Genomic DNA, 21,734 nt, shown 5'->3' on the forward strand with positions numbered 1-21,734 from the left:
GCTTGACCACTAGGGGCTAACATTCACCGAACTAGTGAATAAATTAGTGAAATTTGTACAGACCTAGTAGGAGCAGTTGTTAGTGTAATAAGTATAGATGAGATCTAGTGAAGTGTTTGTCTGTTTCTGTGGCTTCATTTGTTGTTTTCATGGCCCAGTTTACTCAGGCACGAGTAGGAGGTGGGGTCTCTTTTAGTGAGTTTATATGTGCCCAGGAGTGCATTTGTGTGTGAAGGTGTGTGTGTGTGTGTGATAGAGTAGGCGGAGCATGCACCTGTTAAGCTGCACCTGGTTGTCAGAGCGAAGAGTATACACGAAACCAAAGAGTGAGAGACAGAGAGAGAGAGAGAGAGAAAGAGACAGAGAGGGGAGAGCAAATGCAAAAGTGGAAAAATACAGTCTCAAGCCATCAACACAGGGCCATGATTGAACTCCCTGGACCTGACTGTAAACAGCATTGAGTGGACTGAACGGAAGGCCAGTAACCTCTGGAGGGACGACAGCAAGCACAGCCTCCGTGACGCATTTTCCCTCGCACAGGTGAGAGGACCTTACTGAAAGCATTCACCATGCAGCCAGTATCCATACACAAAAAATGTAGTTTCATAATAGTTTAACTACAGTCTTCAGTATACAGTAGTACTTTAGTTCAAATGTAACACTACGCCATATCAGGGTTTTTTATTAGTTATATATTTAATGGTAGGTAAGTAAAATAGAGTAGATTTGAGAATTTTATACTATGTTATAAAGCTAGGAACAGACCTGGTGTTTTGTTGACCTTTGTCCAAAGAGCAATTGCTCACACATTAATGGTCCAAAGTAAGTCTTTAACCTAACTAACCCTACAATACCACTAGGAGTCTTTGCTCATGGCCTGCTTGGCCCAACCTGATGACCAAGCAGGTCTGCTCTTTTCAAACCACATTAAGCTAGAGCAGTGTTTTCTTGAACTAAATGGACTGAAATCGTTAGAATGTAACTGGATTTTTTTTAATTAACAAAGAAAACTTTGTATGTAACTAATTATTGAATCAAATCATTGGTTTTGTTTCCACTAATTCTGACAGAATTATGCAGAAATACATACTGAAAACACTCAAAATGTTCTGCATAGTTGAAACTCTAAAACTAGACAGATGAACATCTGCAACATTTCTGTAAAATAATCGACTGATTTTAGATGATTCTGACCGATAAGGCTAAGATAAGAATGCAGGGAAAGAATTCAGACTGGATACATTCAGGTCCATTTTTTTTTGCTATGTTGTATATTGTATTGTTTTAAGGCATCCGATTATATTTGTTCGAAAAGCAGCCACATTTGTTATTAATGTATTATTGTTTTTGCAAGTTTTTCAAGCGATGCCATAGAAGAACCACTTTTGGTTCCATAAACAACCAAACAAAGCCACAAACGTATGTGAAGGACCTTTTAAATGTCCAAAGAACCTTCACTTAATGACAGTTAGTGTACTGTATGTCACTGTTAGACAAAAACCCTGTATCTCCAAATCGGCAACTTTACAGGAGAAGGAAAAGACCTTCTTAACGTTCACAGGAGGTCAATGTGAAAAAATATTGTATTCACTTTGGGCAATTCTATTGGTCCATTCATCACGAAATCACACAATGACACAATGTGACACTGTCACTATTTCAAAAAGTGAAACGCGTCAAAAATGGAGATACAAGGTTTTTGTGTGAAAGCAAAAATATGTTCTTCACCAGGAGAAACCAAATATGGTTCGTCTATGGCTTCACTTAAAAAAAAAAAAAAACATTTGAAGAACCTTTATTGTTAAGAGTTTGGAAACTTGCAGTGGTGCAGCGCTACAGTGCTGCTGTGCAGCTCAGGCCTTCCTGCTTTGAGTCAAACTCATATGAGACAAAATGCTTTTGTGGTACATCTGAAACATTTGTAGATCATTCTGAATCATTGTTACTCAACAGAATCATTGCCTTGGATTGTCTAGAACATCAGTGATACTGAAGTCACAGTATAACCCAGAAGATGTTTCTCAGGGTGTCATCAATTTAAAGACTTTTCATAAGTTGATCCACTGCTGTTTACACCGTCTGATAACCCACTGTAAGGCACTGTAATGTACTCATGACTCTTCACCAAAAACAAGCCCACTGTTCACAGGCCTTGGTTTCACCTGCATGCAGAAAACCTTCTCACATTCAAATCAGAGGTAAATCTTCTCAGCGGCATTATGCAAGTCAATGAAACTGCTTTCCACACAATCTCTTCTCAACACTCTGAACACGCTTTCCACTTCAGACTGAGCAATCTCTTTCTCTGCCCCACATTTAGTAAATATTTACAGTGGATATCTCTCGCTGGAGATAAGAGGTGCAGTGGAGAACAGAGGAAAGGCTGTACGTTTATAGCGCTTGTAAAACAACGCCTTTCTCAAAGTATCCTCTTTAGAGCACCACTGATTCAGATTTGTTTAAGGAGGAGTTTTCTCGGATACACCAAATCCGATACATCTGAACGTCTTAACTCCTCTTTCATAACCCCTCATTTCACTTCTCAGCTTCTATAGGAAAAAATAGGGCATTTAATACAGGAATATTTTATCGCCCAATATCAATAACAGCAATGTCAGGAAGGGAATTCAGGTTTTAGATGTAAATTATCTTCAGTTCAGGCGCTGTAAAGTTCACAGAGTGGTGTAGAAAGGCAATGTAGCCTACTGTACCGGTTCCTATTGGATTTGCATGATTAGTTAGATTGGAGGATGTGATTAGAAGGTATAATGCCATCGAAACTGGAGCACAGAGGCAATTGTCCCTTATCATAATCTGTCACACTTATCAGACCAATTCCAAGACAATTTCCCTGTAGGTCAGTGGCACGCTCTGTAGAAGGTGCTACAGTATTTTGCACTGATACAAAGCCAGGTTCTCAGGCGCGTAATCAGAATTAGCTACCTATAGATAAGACGCAAAAAAAGTGAATTGTAAACACATCCTACCAGATCACACAATGCTGCTTCCAGCAGTAGCAGAAACCCCACCTTTCACTCCTAAGCACCCTTCACCTCAGTTGTGGAATAAAGGCCCATGTGTTATCTTAGAGCACAAATGCTGACCCAACGTGGCATCCGCTCTGTCAATATAACTGCATTACTTCAAATATTAAAGGCACCGTTTGACCCCAGCACATGTTTACTGTGAGTCATTCATAGCCTCAGGGTCTAAATGAAAACAAGTCAGGCATAGCGTGCGGATGGGTCTCTGCACTGTACTGTAGGACCAGCTTCTTCAGCCCGCAAAATGAAAGACTGGAAACTGGTCAACATGCTGAGATGCTTGTTGGAGTGAACAAGATATGGCTCAACTAGAGGTCAGAATCCATATTGGTAAGGTGATATATACTATATTAAATGAAATGAGGTATTGATTGATGCCAGAACCATTGAACTCTCACAGTATTTATGGTACAACATATGTCTGTTCATGATATTTCATGCTGAATTGCATTGTATTGACTGAAACTGAATTGTTGGTCAAGCACTAAAATACTAAGCCTAAAGTACATCAATTATAGATCCCTAATCTTTCACATTGTGTGAATATTTAAATACAAAATGACTCGTTATAATCCTTTTATTTTTATAAAGTTACCATTTAGAGATACGCAGTCATATCAGAATATTATGACCACCCCTAGTTTGGAGTGAACTCGACCTGCAACATCACAGATACCACATGACTTTCCCACCACGTTGCTACAACAATGTCCAAACGTGTGTACCTTGGTCATAAGACTACCTTTTGAAAACTTTCCAAAACTCCAATCACGTTCCTAAAATTCCAGTCATGTTACAATCATGTTTTATGACAATACATCAATAGATATAGCATTTCAACATTTTGACAACATAGTGGGCACCAAAACAATAGATTGACTTAACATAACTGTGTTTGCTGTTTTGTTGCATATATAAATAAGTGAGAACACCATTTTGTTGTAGCAGATTTTTGATGTTTTGACTGATGTCCGTAATGGCATAATAATAAGGGACTGGACTTTGTGGGGTGTTCTAAAGCTGTTTTAGTGCAGGAGTACAGAAAATGGAGCTTTTACACATTGTGTACCTCCCAGTGACATGGGCCATTGATCCCATAGGGGAATGTCGACTCGAGCAAGCGGTACAGAGCAATCAACATGCCACTGTGGAGCAGTTAACCTCTATAATGAACTCATTCCGTCCCCTAATATAGTCATTGCCACAGCATCTCACAAGGGTCATCCAAGCCAAGGTTGTTTATTCCCACTATTTGATAGGTGGTCATAAAATGACTGTGTATAAGGATTTGTTTGGACACTGACAACAGAGATATAAAAGCATCCACTATTGCTTAAAATGAATTGTGTCCAGTCAATAATATTGGTAACTACAATTATCTCTAGGGGACTTTAGTTACCATTGTGTTTCATGACAAATAAAGTCTTAGGAGATACTGGTTGATGAACCAATTCTCCAATCCTAATTAATTTGGTGACCACAACTCCATGAATAACCATGTTCTGGATTTTGCAAACAAATTCACTTGGGACTCTACAGCTTTGGATTTCATTAAACAAGACACCATGGCATATTTACAGCCCTCCAAAGCATTTCCTTATGCACACATTCTGGTGCAAGACACACAATGACAAACTGTCTTAATATGAGAACAAATGTGACTTCCTCTTGGCCTGAAAGCTGAAAGAGTACCGCCCCAGGTTTCTGTCTGGTCCCATACAAACATGAAAGAAGCCAAAAGTCAAAGCCAACACAGAGGCCTTAGATATTAGCATACAGTATGAAAATGACCACTCTGTTGCTGAGCAACCAACCATAGCCAGTCCTGTCCTTTGAATAGACACAAGCTCTACAATGCTGCAGCTTTTTATGTGTGTGTGAAAGAGAGAGAGAGAGAGAGAGAGAGAGAGAATGAATGAAGGTGTGTTTGCTGTTCTGTTTCTGTGCTTGTGTTATGGCTCCCCAGCAACAGCCTAGCCTCTTTCTGCTGGTAACATGACTATCCACCTTCGTCTGTCCTTTGCTTGCTTTATTGGACCTATTCAGGCAGAAAGGACTACTGGAAAGGACAGCATGAGTCAGACTTTAGAGCCCACACACAGCGCACTGGCATTGCAACTATACACACTGTGTCTCTGCTGGGTTCTAGCTTCTTTTTTAGGTCAAAGTACAGACATTCAAACACTTACTTATGACTGAAGTTTGAGTTTAGAAAAGGGTCACTCTGACAGAAGTGGATGACATGAATGAATACCCTTAAACCTGTGACCTCCCACTGGTTATGAATGCAAGCTACACTACAGAAATGTAAGCTAACTGTATTGACTTTAGGCAACATTCACTAATACCGTCTCACATCAGTCAGTTTAGCATCAGCTAGCATCCTGCTAGCATGTAGCCCGGCTTCAGTATGAAGCTATGAAATTTGAGGGCCGTAATTGGAGCTCCACAGATTCCACCTTAGCATAGCTGTGCCATATGGCGCCTATTGAGTTGCAATGAAAAATTCAGCAGCACTGTCACAACATAGACCCAGATCTTAACATTAGCCTAGCTTCTGCCCACACCCTCAGGGATATCGCTTACACTTTACAGGAGTTTCTTTATTGCTAACGTCCATGTGCAGTAGCCAGTGGTCTTGGCTTTGAACCCTGAGAGTAGAAGGTTAAATTCCCAATGGAAGCCCTGAAGGAAAATGAATGTGGTGTCTGAGGACTACAGGTTCTAATGGCTGTGTGACTAGGGAATACTGTGGTTCTTTTAAGCTATGCTGCTGCAGAGGTGCTGCTACAAGGCGCCTATGTCTCCATGTCACAGAGAAGGGGACTCCTGCAGCAGAAGCGGCAGTTCGAAAAGTGTTGGAGCAGACGTGCTAGTCTTCACCCTCTTAGTGTTGGGGGCATAGTGATAGGGATAGTTCACACGAACAAGGGATTGGGTAATTGGCTTTCCAAACTGAATTAAAAATTGAATAAAATTTGAGAGAAAATAAAAATAATAATAATAATAATAATAATTCATGAAATAATTTCTTGGTTGCCTTGATTATTGGACAATCCTCAGTTTTGTACCTTGCTTTGTGTAATGTTGGAGAATTTAATGGCCATAATGGAGGTTTGTCCAATAGAAATGCTCCTTAGATCCTGTTGTATTGGATAGGTTCAGCGTTTGGACTTACCTTATACTTCATTGATCCACATAGAAAAGACACTGGTCATTTTGATGCCTCTGTCCATTCTGGGAACAACACAACTTCACCCACAGAGAACCACAATATGGGTCTTGGAGGGAGGGTGGGGGGTGGGTTACATGCCTTGTCCAATTCAGAATTCAGTCTTGCAATATGAACCCACAACCTCCTGTTGCTGACTCAGCTCTGTTATCAGTTACCTGGTAAACTGATAACTGATAAACCCCCAATGTGTTGTTTCCTGTCCCTCTATGAACTATAGGATAGTTTAAAATATTTTGATATAAACTTTTAATCCAAATCCACCCATCACCACTCCACTCTCTTCTGTCCCATAGGGCTAGCCTCTCCTTGCCCATGGCTACGGCAGAGCCTGCCCCAGCCTGGTGGAAGCTGACCTTCCTCCGCAAGAAGAAATCCGAGTCCAAGGTGTTGTATGAGATCCCTGCAGAATACACCAATGCTGAGGCCACACCTGGAGCTGCCGTACCGCCCGACGACAGCCAGTTTAATGCCCGCCTTGAACGCATTGTGGACAAAACAGCCACAAAAGGACGTCACGTTAAAGTCTCTCACTCAGGCCGCTTCAAAGAGAAAAAGAGGATCCGTGCGACATTAGCGGAAAACCCTGAGCTCTTCCCGAACCCTGACACCTGCAACAGCAAGGAAAGCACAGGGAATTGAAGGCTGCTGGGTCACGGGGTCAGTCTGCTTGAGGAGTGCATTTGTGCACCTCAAGCAGTTTTACATAGGCCTACACATGCTCAGATGCACATACAAACAAACCAAACAAAAACATTTCTGCACCTGAATTCAATCAACCACCCTTGACTGAATAAATACCCACTCTTATAGTATGATTTTGTATGAAGTGAGCTAGGCTTTATTGCATGTGTCCTGGGTTTTCCTTTTCCTTTTTCATTTTCTCTGTTAAATCAATTCGAGTAGAATCGAATTAAACTAACAAAGAGTCATGGCATCCATAATGTTTGGACAGACTGCTAAAGAACCCATTGTAGCTGTCCTTCAAAAATTCCTTTCCACCTAAATAAGGTGGGGAAGAGGTGTTTAATCTATTGAGGCCAAGTTGACAATGTGGTGGTCATTTACATCCCATTACATCATTGTAGGTAACTGACCTCTTGATGCACCGACCACAAATGCTGTTGCTGTGTTGGGCAACTCTCACAGCTGAACTTTCTGCTTAGATGTTTATACCTTATCTGTCTGATGTTTATATCTAATGTAAATATCCAAAGACATTAAACCACTAGTTTAACCCTTTTGGGTTTTTTGATGAAAACTGAGCTGGGTTTCCAAAATCATCTTGGCACAAAGGTTGTGCAAGCAGCACACTGAACACTTTATCTGCCATTTAAGATGACCTTAAAGCAACACTATGCAGCATTTCTACCTTAAAATAACAGCTTCAAAATTATTGTGATGCTTGTTGACACTCGGGACTCGGTATGCTGCTAACTGCACTATGTAACTTTGTAAATGCAGGCAGTATATCGCTTGCAGAGAACGATGCCCTGTCTAACCCAAGTCATATTAGTGCACAACCCCTCAGTTCACATGATTCTTTCACCTTAAGTGACAGTTCTGTATCTCCCAGCTCATGCAGAAATAAATGTGCTCTTTAGTGGTGCTCAAAGTGCAAATTAAACTTCCTGAGTATGGGGGGGGGGGGGGGTTCCAGTGTGTTGCTTTAAGACCAAGATGTTTCTGGGAAACTGGGCCCTGAAAAGTAACACTTCTTATTAGGTTAATTGGATTTTTCATAAATATCTGTAAATTGAAGCTTGCCCAAACTAGCAACCTATTGCAACTATATAATGGTCTGCTATAAAATGGTTCTGTAATTTTCTTTGGTCAACAATAATATGACTGACAATTATATGTATTTTCTGTTCTGTTTTTATTGTTTAACATTTTTTTACAGAACATTTGCAAAAGTTCAAGTCCAAGAACCTCAGTGCCTTACGATCAGAGCGACATTCAGTTACTCAAGTCACTGGACATCAGTGTGCCCTTGCTGAATATTTTCCTCCGTTTTAAACTGTACTTGCTTGTTATGAAACTGTCCTGTGAAAGTTAATAGAAATGTCTGATAGGTACGCTGTTTGAAAATGACATTTTATAGAAATCTAAGGTTTTCTTCATTTCAATGATTTGAGCATGATTTGTTTTAAAATACTGTGTAAAGAAAAAAATGTTTTAATATAATATTTAATAAAACAAAATACCTTTTTTTCAGACATTTTGTGTATTTCTTATTTTCAAGCATTGTTTTAAAGAGTTTTGTTGTCAAACATCCTGTAATTCCATCAGTCTGACCAGAAAAGGGCGTCTCTGTGCTGTTTTAATTATATATATATTTTTTCCATCATATTATTATTTTGCTGCGGTTACTAACACCACTAGCCACCACATCGGTGAAAGTAAGAGTTTTATATCTTTTAAAGCATCTGTACATTTTTGTACATTTGATTTTTTAAGGTTCTGTGTGAGTATGTGTTTAGTAGTAAATAAATAAAAACATACATAGTCTACAATAAATTAATAAGCACATTGTAAAGGAACATGTAAATGTTAATGATATATAGTACATATGCAGAACTTGATTTGGTAGAGGATGCAAGGGAAATGTTAATGTTAATGATCAAGAATGTGAAGGATGTAAAGATGTTAAACAGGCTATTGCTTTTATTTATATACACCTCCAATTTGGTCCAATTAGCCAATTTTCTAGTTGCTTCAAGCCCAGTGAATATTCAGAAATGGTTCAAAGTCAGTGACCTCTTTTTAAAAAAATAAATAAATAAAATAAAACCTGAAAACTGAATATGAAAACAAAATAATAAATGTGTGTGTGTGTGTGTGTGTGTGTGTGTGTGTATATATATATATATATATATATATATATATATATATATATATATATATATAAATGTATTATTTATTAAAGCAACTACATGACTAAAAAACTAAACAATTGGCTAATTGGACAAAATTGGAGGTGTATATAAATAAAAACAATAGCCTGGTAATTTAACATCTTTACATCCTCTGAATAAGCATCTGTTTCCTCCTTCTGGGTTGACCTCAGATGTCATGGACAAAAATATAAACTTTTATTTACATAGTTGCACTGTATGCTTTCAATTCATGGCGTTGCATGAAGAATAAAAATAAACGATCTTTTATAATAATAAAAAGTGTTTATTACACACTACACCTCCGCTCTGTAGGTGGCAGTAAAGAGACTGCAGTTCAGTTCTGCAACAAATGACCCAAAAGAGAAGCAGCAGTAGAAGTCGTGGCAAGAAACGCCCCCTATCAAACACCCACCCACCCCTCACACACACCCACACACACTCTTCATCGTTTTCCCGTTTACAGTGTGGACACCTACAAACTCCCCTGTGTATCAGCGGCGCGTGCTGCCTCACGTGTAAGTAGAGCCCACTTTCTAATACGCGCTGTTCCTGGGGGTCGTGTCTGGCGGTTCAGCTGGTGCTTTAGTTGCAGTGATTCATAACTGATTATTTTTTGTCATTTTGGGATGTCTTGACCTGACAGGACAGTAGCTGCTCAGATGAATGTGGGTTTGGGGCATGTTTATGAAGACGGAGTAATCCCTTGTGCTCTTTTAGCTAAAGGTACAAGATTAGCTCGTCCTTCCTCTTGCCTTTGATGGTTCAAATGAAAGTAGTGTGCACTACAGTAGTTGCTGGTGACTTGGGTTAGTACGGGTTACAGGGTCCAGTCTTATCTAGAAGCTCATCAAAGTCCAGCAAAGTAGCTGCAGTCCAGTCTAGTCCATCATGAGCACACCTGAGACAGTTCATCAGCTGTCTGAAGAAATGATTAAACCACAGGTCCTCAAGGTGGTCCTGGAATACCCCTTGCCCTGCATGTTTTAGTAGGTTCCTGATGTAACACACCCACTTCAGCTCAAGAGGGGCTTGTTAATCACCTGCACTGGGACGCTGAAGGTGCTACAAACGGTCAGTTGAGCAATGCAGTTTTTTATGAACCATGCTTGTAAAAGACGTGTGAAAATATGAAGAACCTATTAAAAGTTTGAGGAACTGCCTCCATTTTTTTCAGTAGTCCACTGGCAGTGCTGCATAGCTCTGTAAGACCAGTTTTTCTTGTTATACTTTCTCGGCCAGGACTTTCTTACTGCTCAGGACTCACTCCACCTGTCGAACCTCCAGCTCCCAGTCTTCTCTTTACAGTTGAACCTGAGACTTGGTCCAGTGTTAAACTTTGCTACAAGGTGTTGTTATATGAGCCACCCATCACAAGCGGAAACCTCTAATCTGATTGAGTCTGTCAGACCACTTCCTCTGCTAGACCTTTTTAGTTTTCTCCAGTTTCCAAGAACCTTTTTGATGGTGTAGGAAACAGTTGGGGAAGAACTAGACTTTTAAGAGTTGCACTTTATAGGGGCGAAAGTATTGGGACATTCTTTCATTCATCATTTCTTCCAAATTTAAGGGTATTAAAAAGGTTCATCCTAATTTTGGTGGGGTTACTGTCTCTACAGGCCCTCTGCTAGATTATGGAGCATTTTTGCTGTGTGAAGGTGATTGCATTTAGCATTAAGATTAAGTGTTAGTAAGGAGAGGATGCTGGATGATCACCCCAACTTATTCCAAAAGTACTGGATGGAGCACCATCATTCCAGAGAAACACACAGTTCAATGCTCGGGGGCTTTATACCCCTTTAGCGTACACCTGGCATTAGGCAGTGTACTGCTTACCTTTGTACCATTTTGAGGTCTCTGAACTTTGTACCATTTCAGGTTATTTACTGCACTTAAAGTTCTTCAATGTCAACAAAAACTGGAAACACAACAGCTTTAAATCTTGGAACGGTTCTTCACACTCGCACATCTCTTTTTCAAATATCTTTTTTGTGGAATTAAAAGTGTCTCTTCTCTGGAGTCACTCAAAGAAGAGTGTCCAGTTTCCCAAAAGCTTTGTAGTATTGTACATGATCTGTCTACCACCTAAGATGATAATTGTGATGGTAGCTCTAGCATTTAACAGTGATCTTTGTGATGGGAGGCGTTTGGGAAATCTAGCTCCCTGATCAGTTGGGTCAGGTGTGTTTGGAGCAGGGAAACATTAAAGGTACATTCCAGTCACCCCAGTAGCCCCCCGTGAAGTGCACTACACAGGAAATTCAGACATTTGTCAGATTCCAAACTATAGGGAGTAAAAGCAATCCGTTATCTGTGTAGGGAGAGACGGTTTATCACTGCAAAGGATGCTGACAGTATAGGATGCTGACCCATACAAACCTGTTTAATATCTATTAAATCATGAATTCCCATATTACATACATAAAATGATGCATAGCTGCATTTCATTAGTTTGCACATGTACCCGTGGGACGTACAGCTGTTGGGTGGTAGTGAAGGTGGAGAACCAACATATGAAAATTGATGCATTCTGTAGAATTGAACGGCTTGAATAGGCCTGGAACAAGGCAATGTAAACCTATGCTTCGATGTATGGTCCTGCAAGCTTTGTTCCAAACCTAACCTAACCCAATCTTCTCTACTTCTAATGTTCACATGTTCTTGTTCTCATTAATTACGTGAATATGGACTGGATTTTCCAAAAGCATCTTAGTTGTAAGCATCACACTGAACACTGTTTCTACAAGTTTTATAAAGTCCTAACACTTAGTTGCTTTTGTGAAACTGAGCTCTGTAAAATGCTGGCTGGAACTTAACTCTAAAGGGTGCATAGATCAGGTTGGGTGAAGGTAAAGATGAAGGTTAAAGAATTAAATTCTTCCCCAAACCTGTCGAGCACATTTTTCCCTGTGTCCTATTAACAAATCCTTACTCGTCAAAGCAGGGGCAGTAGGCCTTTAGGACTGGGGTTAGGGGCCACTGTTCCAGACGAAATTTAATAGTGTTTGGGTTTAAAAGGAGGAAAACATGCTTTAGAAGAGAGCTTTAATATTGGTCAGTTTTTGATTATGGCTTAATGTTTTTTTTATATGGCTAAATTTTTTTAAATATTTAATGTCAGAACTTGATCAGGACTGTAACCACTTATGTACATTTCTTTCAGGTCCTTTGTGGAAAGCCTCTCCTCTGCTGTGACAAAAACATCGAAGAGTGACTTGGCTTCTTCATTTGAAAAGATACAGAACCAGTCAAAAGTATCAGTACCACTATTCATCTGTTTATAATCACTTAGTTTGTGTTTACTCAGACAGATAATCATAAACTAAGTAAGTTTGACTTAAATGTAACAACAAAAATATATAAATTTCCAGAAATTCAAACCAAAAACAAGGTAATGTTTCTCTGAAGTCCTGCTGATTAAATTTCTGTGTAAAACATATGTCATTGCAAACACATTAGTGACTGAGAACTGAAAATGGCAAAAGGCACTCAGTTAAGCAGAGAAAAGAGAGAGTCTGTTATTACTTTAAGAAATCAAGGCCAAACATTAAGACAAATAGCCAAAGCACTGCAAGTATCTGTAAGTACTGTAGCAAACACCATCAAACGTGTTGAAGAAACTGGTACGCATGAGGACAGAGAAAGGTCAGGGAGGCCAAAGGTGACCTCAGAATCAGAGAACAAGTTTATTGAAGTCACAAGCCTGCAAGATGGCCATTTAAGTGCCCCAAAAATACAAACGCAGCTGAATGCCACTAGAACCTCAGTTGTTTCAATATCGACTATTCAGAGAAGACTGCGTGAAGCTGGATTAACCAGAGCGCAGAAACCAAGAGAGAAAATTGCTCGTGCCAAGACAAGAGAGAAACTAGAGAGCAGTAAAGTTGAAGTCGGCTCCGCTGTATAGAGGAAAGGTCTAATTTTGACCACTACTGATTTAATGCATATTTTTAAGCATTTAAGACATTAAGCTAAAGGTTTGAAATATGATTCTAAGAAATCGATGCTTATGGGGCCTGTGTATGAATTTATTCCTAAAACAAAAAATCTAATTATCTCCCCTCAGCAAGTAGTTTTCAACTGCCAACAAGTGCTCAGTATAAGTGAAACATTGTCATGCCTGATGGACCAAGTTGCATTGTAAGCTTCTTCGTCATGAAGGTGTAAGTGTTTGTCTGATATTAGCTATCTAGCAATATCATAATAAAACACTTGGTAATATTAGATAAGTCATTTAAAAAGCACAGTCAACATACCATTGCACTTGCATTTACCCTACAGTGGCTCTATCACCAGCTGGAAGAGAAAATAACTGGACAGAGTGTGTTTCCGTAATGCTTGTGACTGGCTTACAAAACATAGAGAGGACAACTTCTTCCAACTAAAACGAAGTTTGAGCTCAAATAAACCAACATTTTTCATCTTTTGCTTTTGGAAGATGTTAAATCAACTCACCAATTTTACCTGATCATGTATATTACCTGGTTGCAGGCCAAGTTTATAGGACCAGGAACCTCTTTCCTGTGTTGAAAACACAGATGCTTTTCAAAATTAGGCTCTGGTGCTTTGGTCAGTGCAAAAAGAGTACCTATGCTACAGTCGAAGGTCCCTTCAGTGATTATGGACTTGTTGATCTTGGGTATGGTATCTCTATGGTATTTTGATCTATGGCAATTTTCTGTGAGCAGGACTATCATATACATAGTCACCAAGTGGTTTACTGGGTAGTCCCTTACAATTTAGCCAAAAACAAAAACAAATGACTACTTTTGACTGGTACTGTATGTTGATGCTCTGTGAAATAGACAGCCATGGCTTTGGGTTTGTACTTCAGCCAGATGTCTAATAAAAAACTGCAAAGGTGAGATTAATCTCTTATTCACTTAATACTTAATACATTATAGTCTTACATTATACATTATAGTGTTGGATATGTCAACTAGAATAATAACACATTCACTATTTGACCTTATCTTCTTCGAAAGATGTTGTAAATGGTCTTCTATGATGTTTTTGTCTTCAGAGGAATCCCGGCCCTTCATTATGAAAACGTGGAGAATAAATCTGAGCCATCGTCTTCTGGTCCCTCCTCTTCATGGCACAGGTAGAAAAAGCAGAGCAGAAGGCTCTTTTTTTCATTGTGCAGAGATGAAGCAGAAGATCTAAAAAGATGCACCATCACAAGTGATGAATGCAGACCTGATGAAGAGCAGGAGAAACCAAGGTGCTCAGACATGACACACCTGCAGAATGGAGTGTAGGAGCTCGCCCAGAGCCCCTCCCTGCTACCTCTCATGCTTGTGGTTCACTGAGGGGCTACCAAACAGTGTTTATTGCCCTTAATTGAACAGATGGCTCATCTATTGTGACATGAAGATGCTAGTTTAAGGAAGCAGGTTACGTTAAACTCAAATACAAAAACATTTGGATATTACTTGGAATTTCACAAGACCTTGTGAAACATACGGATACAAAACAAACTGTAATTTCTATGATACTCATGTGCTTTATGAATGTGAAATTAATCACATTTGCTGAACTGTATATGGAGCATGTGCATGTTATGGTCAGTGTAAAGTGTGATAAAAATTATTCTTGGAAATTTGAGATAAATGTAAAACACCTCAGTTACATGATCTGGACGTCTTAAGAAAATTCATTTTCTTCAAGAAATAATCTCTGGAAGCTGAACAACATCCCCCTGGACAGCTGGCCAATCGGCAGCCTCTGAGCTAGAAGAGGTGGGTAATTTGAAACTTCTCATTCCTTAACCAGAAATACTGAATCAATCTTTAAGGTGTATTAAAGATAGATTCATTTTTATTCATGGTTCTGTGAGCTCCAGACATCAACTTCTGATTAAAGTTTTGATTCCAGCCTCTGACTGATTCTCTGGACCTTCAGTGCAGTCAGCACTGGTAATCCGTGAACAGTCCTAAGACTTGCTCCACAATATCTAGACAAGTAGGCTTGACTGACCCCACAGCCAGTCTCAGTCGCCTACCTTAGGACTTTCATACACCATCTTGTATGTAATGATAAAGTTTCTCTGCCATTCTTGCTCTAATGTTGACATGCCAGTCTGGGTATGTGTGTTTCATTGAATGTGCCTCATACAGCTTAGCTGACTTTCTTAGTTAGAATCTGCCACTTCCGTTTGCTTGATTAAATCGTGTCACTCTGTTGCTGTAATGTCATTGTTTTATCTTCCCTGCTTTTGTAGATATTTTATTGTAATACATTCTGTATTTGATGCGTTTCGCTAGTTATTCTTATTATTAAAGTTAACAGAATTCTGGCTTATATTAAAAATACAGTAAGTTCTACTCCCATCTTGTTCTTATATTTGGACGTTATCTGCCTAACTGAAAACACGCCCACTATTTTCTTGCCACTGGGAGAGTACACTCTTCCAACACAGCTTTCTGAAACTTTAAGCTACTTCAATCTCCAGGGCATGTAAATTAGCCCTGAATTGGATTTTGTTAAAAATCACAGACGGTTAATTCCACTTGCAACATTTGCTCTGTAATTTTCTTTGGCCTACATTGACAATAATATGCATTTTCTTTATGAAATTCCTGCTTTGCTTTGTTTTTATTGTTTTGAGATTTTTAACAGAACATTTGCATTTACAAGTTCAGATGCAAGAACCTCAGTGCCTTACGATCAGAGCAACATTCAGTTACTCAGGTCACTGGACATCAGTGTCCCCTTGCTGAATATTTTCCTCCGTTTTAAGCTGTATTTGCTTGTTAAGAAACTGTTCTGTGAAAGTTAATAGAATTGTTCCTGTCTGATAGATACACTGTTTGAAAATGACATTTGGAAGTCATCTTATCTTGGCAATTTCACAGATTTGAGTTGATTTTTTAAAAATACTGTGTAAAGAAAAGTTTTAATATAATATTTAATAAAACTAAATACTTTTCTCAGATTGTGTTTCTTATCTTCATGCATTTTTTTCATTGTTAAAAGCTGGGTAGTTACATCCGTCTAACCAGAGGAGGGCGTCTTTGCGCTGTTTTTCATTAAATGATTAAAATGAGTAAATTAAAATGATCTAAAACAATAAAAGCGTGCAATTGGATAGTTAAGATAATTCTGTAATATTTATTACTTAATTAATGTTATTTTAATAAGTTATACTAATTCAGATTTTTAATACATACTAAAGATGTGTCTAATCTGTAAACCAACCAATGTATGTTTTACAGTCATTTAACCACCATATGCAATATAAACATTACAGTTGTGAACAGTGCAGCTGTAACACTGTCCAGGTTTCTGGCTGAGCTGTGTTTATATGCCTTGTTTTTGAACACTGCCACTGAGCGGCAGAACCGCGCTGAGAACTGTAAACCCCGCCCACGGAGAATGCTGATTGGTCTCTTTATGCTAAGTAAACCAATCAGGATACTCTATCTGTTACTGTCTCGCTACGCCTGCGTGTCTCTCGCTTTCAATAAACAAACGTTAAGAGATATGTACTGTATATGGCTGCTGTTCAATAAAAAACACGTATCTCCATTTTTGCCCGTTTTTAGTTTTCTCCATGAGAAAAGCTTCTTCTGTACACTGTAAATTGTTCTGGATAAATGGACCAATAGAAATGCTTATTTTACATTCACTCCCATTCAAAGTTAAGAGCATAGTATAAAGCCTCTATTTTGGAGATTGGACAGCATGCAGAACTCGATTTGAAAGAGGGAAAAGTCCATGTTTATTTGTCAGAAATTACCAAAATGACAAAAAAAATCCTTTATGATGTGAAGACTTGCAATTTATACATTTGAAAAGAAAATGTGTATGAACGTGTGTGTGTATGAATATGTATTATGTAACACTGTGTGTACCGTCTCTTTTTTATGTATGTTTTATAGCTACGTAGCCATATAAAGTGTGGTTTCATGTATAAACAGGGGGTATAACATAAGTTATATAATATCTATAATTAAATTATTCTTTTTTTTTTTTGGTTAGTGGTACCTGAATAATTGCTTTTTTGTGTGTTTTTGTGTATTTTATAACTGTTTTAGTACATTCGTAAATTTAATAAATGTAAATTCGCCCCTTTATTTTTTTATATTCCACCTCCGCTCTGTAGGTGGCAGTAAAGAGACAACTGCAGTTCAGTTCTGCACAAATGGCCCAAAAAAGAAGCAGCAGTAGAAGTCGTGGCAGGAAACGCCCCCTGTCAGCCACCCACCCACCCCTCACACTCTCTCTCTCTCTGCTCTCAGGCTCGATGATCGTTTGAGCATTTGCAGCGTAAACACCTACAAACACCCCCGTGCATCAGCGGTGTGTACTGTCTCACTGTGTGTCTTACATGCCAGTGTAAGTACAGCCTACTTTCCTATACACGCTGTAATAATACAGGTGTAAGAATGAGACCATCCATACATTTAGTTTAATGCATGTGGCTAAAATCAAAGTAGCTTACAGCACTACTGTAGTTGCTGGTGACTTTGTACAGGTTCATAGGAAGAAATGATGAGTGCTATGCTCAGTGTCCAGTCTTATATATAAGGTCAGTAATAGAAAGAACCCAAAGTAGCAGCACTCCAGTCCATCAGGAGCTCACCTGAGACAACTCGCCAGGTAAACCTCAGGTTTTCAAGATTCTCATCTCTGGTCCTGGAATACCCCTTACCCTGCACACTTAAGTGGGTTCCTGTTGTAACACACCCACTTTCAGCTAAGGAGGGGCTTGTTTATCTGCACCTGCACTTTTGAAAATAAAGGTGCTGCAAATAGTTCAGCAGGTCCATTAAACATGGTTGCAAGTTTGAGAAATATTGATATTAGTATTTAAAATAAATGACAAATGAATATTAGGATAATCCCAACTGATTAATAGAGGGTTTATTGTGAGTTGCTCTGCCATTTAACAGTGATATTTGTGCTAGGTGGCTTTGTCAGGTTAAGATTATTTTAACACTAATAAGGGCCCTAGTGTGTTAGGTTAAGAGCTGGATCTCCAGCAATAATATTTTTTTTTTCTGATGCTCTGTTTTGCCATCTCTTTTTGGATGTGTTGGGGTTAAAAGGATGAAAGATGTAAACAATTATTTATACATGGCTGCACATAGACAGGTGTGGTTATTTCTGCATGTTTTCAAATAAAATAAGATGGTTTGAATAATAAAAATCAGCTTTTTTGTTGTTTTTTTTTTTAATATAATTTAATTGTCAGAACTTGAACAGGACTTTTTTTTTGTGTTCCCTCAGGTCCTTTGTGGAAACCCTCTCCACTGATGTGACATCATCAAAGTGGCATTTAACATATTTATTTTAGAGAATACAGTACCAGTCAAAAGCTTTAGTACCACAGCTTTTAGGTGCAAACAACTGTGTTTATTTGTTTACTTGAACAGAAAGTCAGATGTGAATTTGACTGGAAATGTAATTTTCAATAAAAATAAAAAAAAAGAAAATTAAATATTATTTTTAAAAAATTTACTTTGACACCAAAAACAAAAGCCTAAATACATGTCATTACAAACACATTAGTCCCATTGCTGAATGTAAAGGAACAGAAAATGGCAAAACGCACTCAGTTAAGCAGAGAAAAGAGAGAGTCCGTTATCACTTTAAGAAAAGAAGGCCAAACATTAAGACAAATAGCCAAAGCACTGCAAGTATCTGTAAGTGCAGTGGCAAAGACCATCAAACGCGTTGAAGAAACTGGTACACATGAAGACCGAGCCAGGTCAGGGAGGCCAAAGGTGACCTCAGAATCGGAGAACAAGTTTATTCGAGTCATAAGTCTACGCGATGGCCAGTTAAGCGCCCCTAAAATACAAGCACAGCTGAACGCTACTAGAACGTCTGTTGTTTCGATATCGACTATTCAAAGAAGACTTCGTGAGGCTGGGTTAGCCAGAGCGCAGAAACCGAGAAAGAGAATTGCTCGGGCCAAGTCAACAGAGAAACTAGAGAGCTGTGAAGTTGATGTCGGCTCCACTGTATAGGGTACCAGTCAGATTTTGGCCACGTATTTAATGTATGACTTTTAAGACATTTTGATTGTAGGGTTTTTACGCTTAAGTAAGTTATGCTTAAGTTTATTTCCAAAACAAAAGTCATGTATGCCTCCTCATCAAGTAGTTTTCAACTGCCAACAACTAGATAACCATGTTACTTTGAAGAACCTAAAAATATGATTTTTATTTAGCACTTTTTGGTCACTGCATAATCCTGCACTGCATGTCCATATTCCACATCATTTGTGCTTTGATGGTTTCACTATTACTCCAAGACATATGGTTGGGAGTCATATGAGTATGTGTCTAAACAGTAAGACCCAGGGATGTGGGCAAGCACACTGTTTCCCCATATACCGCTTTTCCACTGACAATTTGCATTTACTACTTTTTTTTTTTTTTTTTTTTTGCAGTTTAGCTTTAAGCATCACTCTGCACACTCGTACACATCGGCTTTCTTTTGGTATTTACCAGATCTTTCACTGTTCTACTTCCAGCTGTCTTCATACTCTCAATGCAAAGTCCTCATTTTAAAAAGAGCAGTCAACACACCATTGTAGTTGCATTTAGTGATCCACACATGGTGGATCTATTTCAAGCTGGAAGAGTAAATGAGTGGACAAGTTGGGCTTCTGTGATACTCATGATTGACTTGCCAAATGTAGAGAGAAGAACATCAACTTAAAACACAGTTTAAGCTCAAATGAACAAACAGTTGTCAGCTTTTTGTTTCCAAAAATGTTAACTCAACTAATTATTAGCCATTTTACCTGATCATAACACTGTGTACTTTCTTGGTTCCAGAGGGCCAAAATGTGTCTGCTTTGGAAACATGGATGCAGTTCAAGATCACGCTCTGGTGCTTTTGTCAGTGGAAAATGTGTAACAGTGGCACAGTCTGACTGTCATATACTTCAGAGTCCTTCCAGTTCAAGACTGTGGCTTACTGGTTGGTCTTTAACTAAAATACAGTAAGACGAGGAACTTGAGTTCAAGAACACAAGTAAGCCTAAAATATTCCCAGCAAGTGTACTTTTGACCGGTACTGTACGTTGATGTGCTGTGAAATGTGCTGTGTGAACACAGCCATTTCTTTGGGTTTGCACTTCGGCCAGGCTGATGGACTTGGAATGGAAGATGGAAGGATCCATTGAAGATGTGTCCTAGAAAACCGCAAAGGTGAGGTTAAACCCACAGCCATTCATACTTTAAATGAATAGTCTCTTGTGTTAGATCTGGCAACTAGTATTATTGTAACACATTCATTATTTGATCTCATCATCTTCGAAGAATGTTGTGTATGGGCTATGATGTTTTTTTCCCCTCTTCAGTGGAATCCCAGCCCTTCCATTATGGAAATACCACCCTCAACTGTCTACATGCCTTTCCCTCTCTTCCATACTGCTCTCCAAGCCGCCCCTCCCATGTCACTGAACTAGTCTCACCTTGGTCCCTACTCTCCCTCTGTCTCAGCATTGGTGTGGAAGAACAACTCAAGGAACATGAAGGGGAGTCAGGCAGCAGCTTCATGGCACAGGTGAAGGAAGCAAAGCAGGAGGCACTGTTTTCAGTGTGTGGAGATGACGCAGAAGAACCAGGATCTAAGAAAGATCCAGCATCACAAGGAACTGATGAATGCGGTTCACAGACCACGATAAACCAGGGTGGTCAAACATGTAACTTGGACACACTTGCAAAATGCAGTGTAAGAGCTCACTCAGCAGCCCAACACATGTAGGTTTCTATGGGGCTACCAAAAGGTGCTTATTACCCTTTATCTAACAGATGCTTCAGCTGCGATGACATGATCAATATGCCAGTTCAAAGAAGCAGACTGAGTTCACCACAATATCCAGAATTATCCAAAAGACATTTTCTCTTGTTGGAACTGGAAATTTCACAAGATTGTGAAAAGTACTGATATGTGAAATATGTCATTTCTGTAATAATTGTGTTTTATAAATGTGTAATTCATCCATTTAACTGTTTGTGGACTTCCTTAATGTCATGTTTGGTGCCATGCATGATAAAAATCTTTCTTGGAAATTTGGAATGAGTTCCATGAATATAAGACCTCATTTTCGTGATCAAGAATTAGAACTGCAGGCCATCTTTATGAAAAATGGGCTAGTCAGCAGCCTCCAAACTACGAGAGGTGGGGTAACTTGGCACTTTCCATTCCTTAATTGGAAAAATCAAAACTTTAAATGTTTTAAATTAGTGAATTGGATTTTTATCCATGGGTATACAATCTCCAGGTTACAACCTCTGATTCCAGCCTATGACTGATCCTCTGGATTTTCAGTACAATCTTCACTAGTAATCTGTGGAAAGGTTTAATCACTGACACCAAAGCCAGCCTCAGTCACCTACCTGAGGACTTTCACACACCCTTTTGAATGCAGTCATTAAGATACTCCTACCTTCTCTAATGTTGGCATGCCGGTCTAGCTGTGTGTGTTTTATTAAATGTGCCTTCTACAGCTTAAATGACCTCCTCAGTTAGGATCTGCCTGTTGCCATTTAATTTTGCTGTAACTTCATTGTTTTATTATAATTTATTCTGTTTGGT

The 21,734-nt window shown here is 39.0% G+C and overlaps 1 protein-coding gene and 1 long non-coding RNA gene across 3 annotated transcripts; both read left to right on the plus strand.

Moving 5' to 3' along the window:
- The first annotated feature begins 310 nt into the window (after positions 1–310).
- On the plus strand, positions 311–8,430 carry prr15la (proline rich 15 like a). Its single transcript, XM_072693779.1, has 2 exons — positions 311–540; positions 6,573–8,430. Exon 2 carries the CDS (start codon positions 6,592–6,594, stop codon positions 6,916–6,918), a length of 327 nt encoding a protein of 108 aa, XP_072549880.1. The 5' UTR covers positions 311–540; positions 6,573–6,591; the 3' UTR covers positions 6,919–8,430.
- Positions 8,431–9,591: 1,161 nt separating this feature from the next.
- LOC140574356 (uncharacterized) lies at positions 9,592–21,145 on the plus strand. Of its 2 annotated transcripts, XR_011980720.1 has the most exons (7): positions 9,592–9,691; positions 12,337–14,034; positions 14,197–14,277; positions 14,844–14,914; positions 17,417–17,513; positions 18,408–20,341; positions 20,494–21,145. It is a non-coding gene; the product is annotated as an uncharacterized lncRNA (long non-coding RNA). The 2 variants fall into 2 exon arrangements; XR_011980719.1 differs by having other exon boundaries at positions 14,197–14,914.
- The last annotated feature ends 589 nt before the right edge of the window (positions 21,146–21,734 follow it).

Source organism: Salminus brasiliensis, chromosome 12 (genome assembly GCF_030463535.1).
Source record: "Salminus brasiliensis chromosome 12, fSalBra1.hap2, whole genome shotgun sequence".
NCBI classification, from domain to species: Eukaryota; Metazoa; Chordata; class Actinopteri; order Characiformes; family Bryconidae; genus Salminus; species Salminus brasiliensis.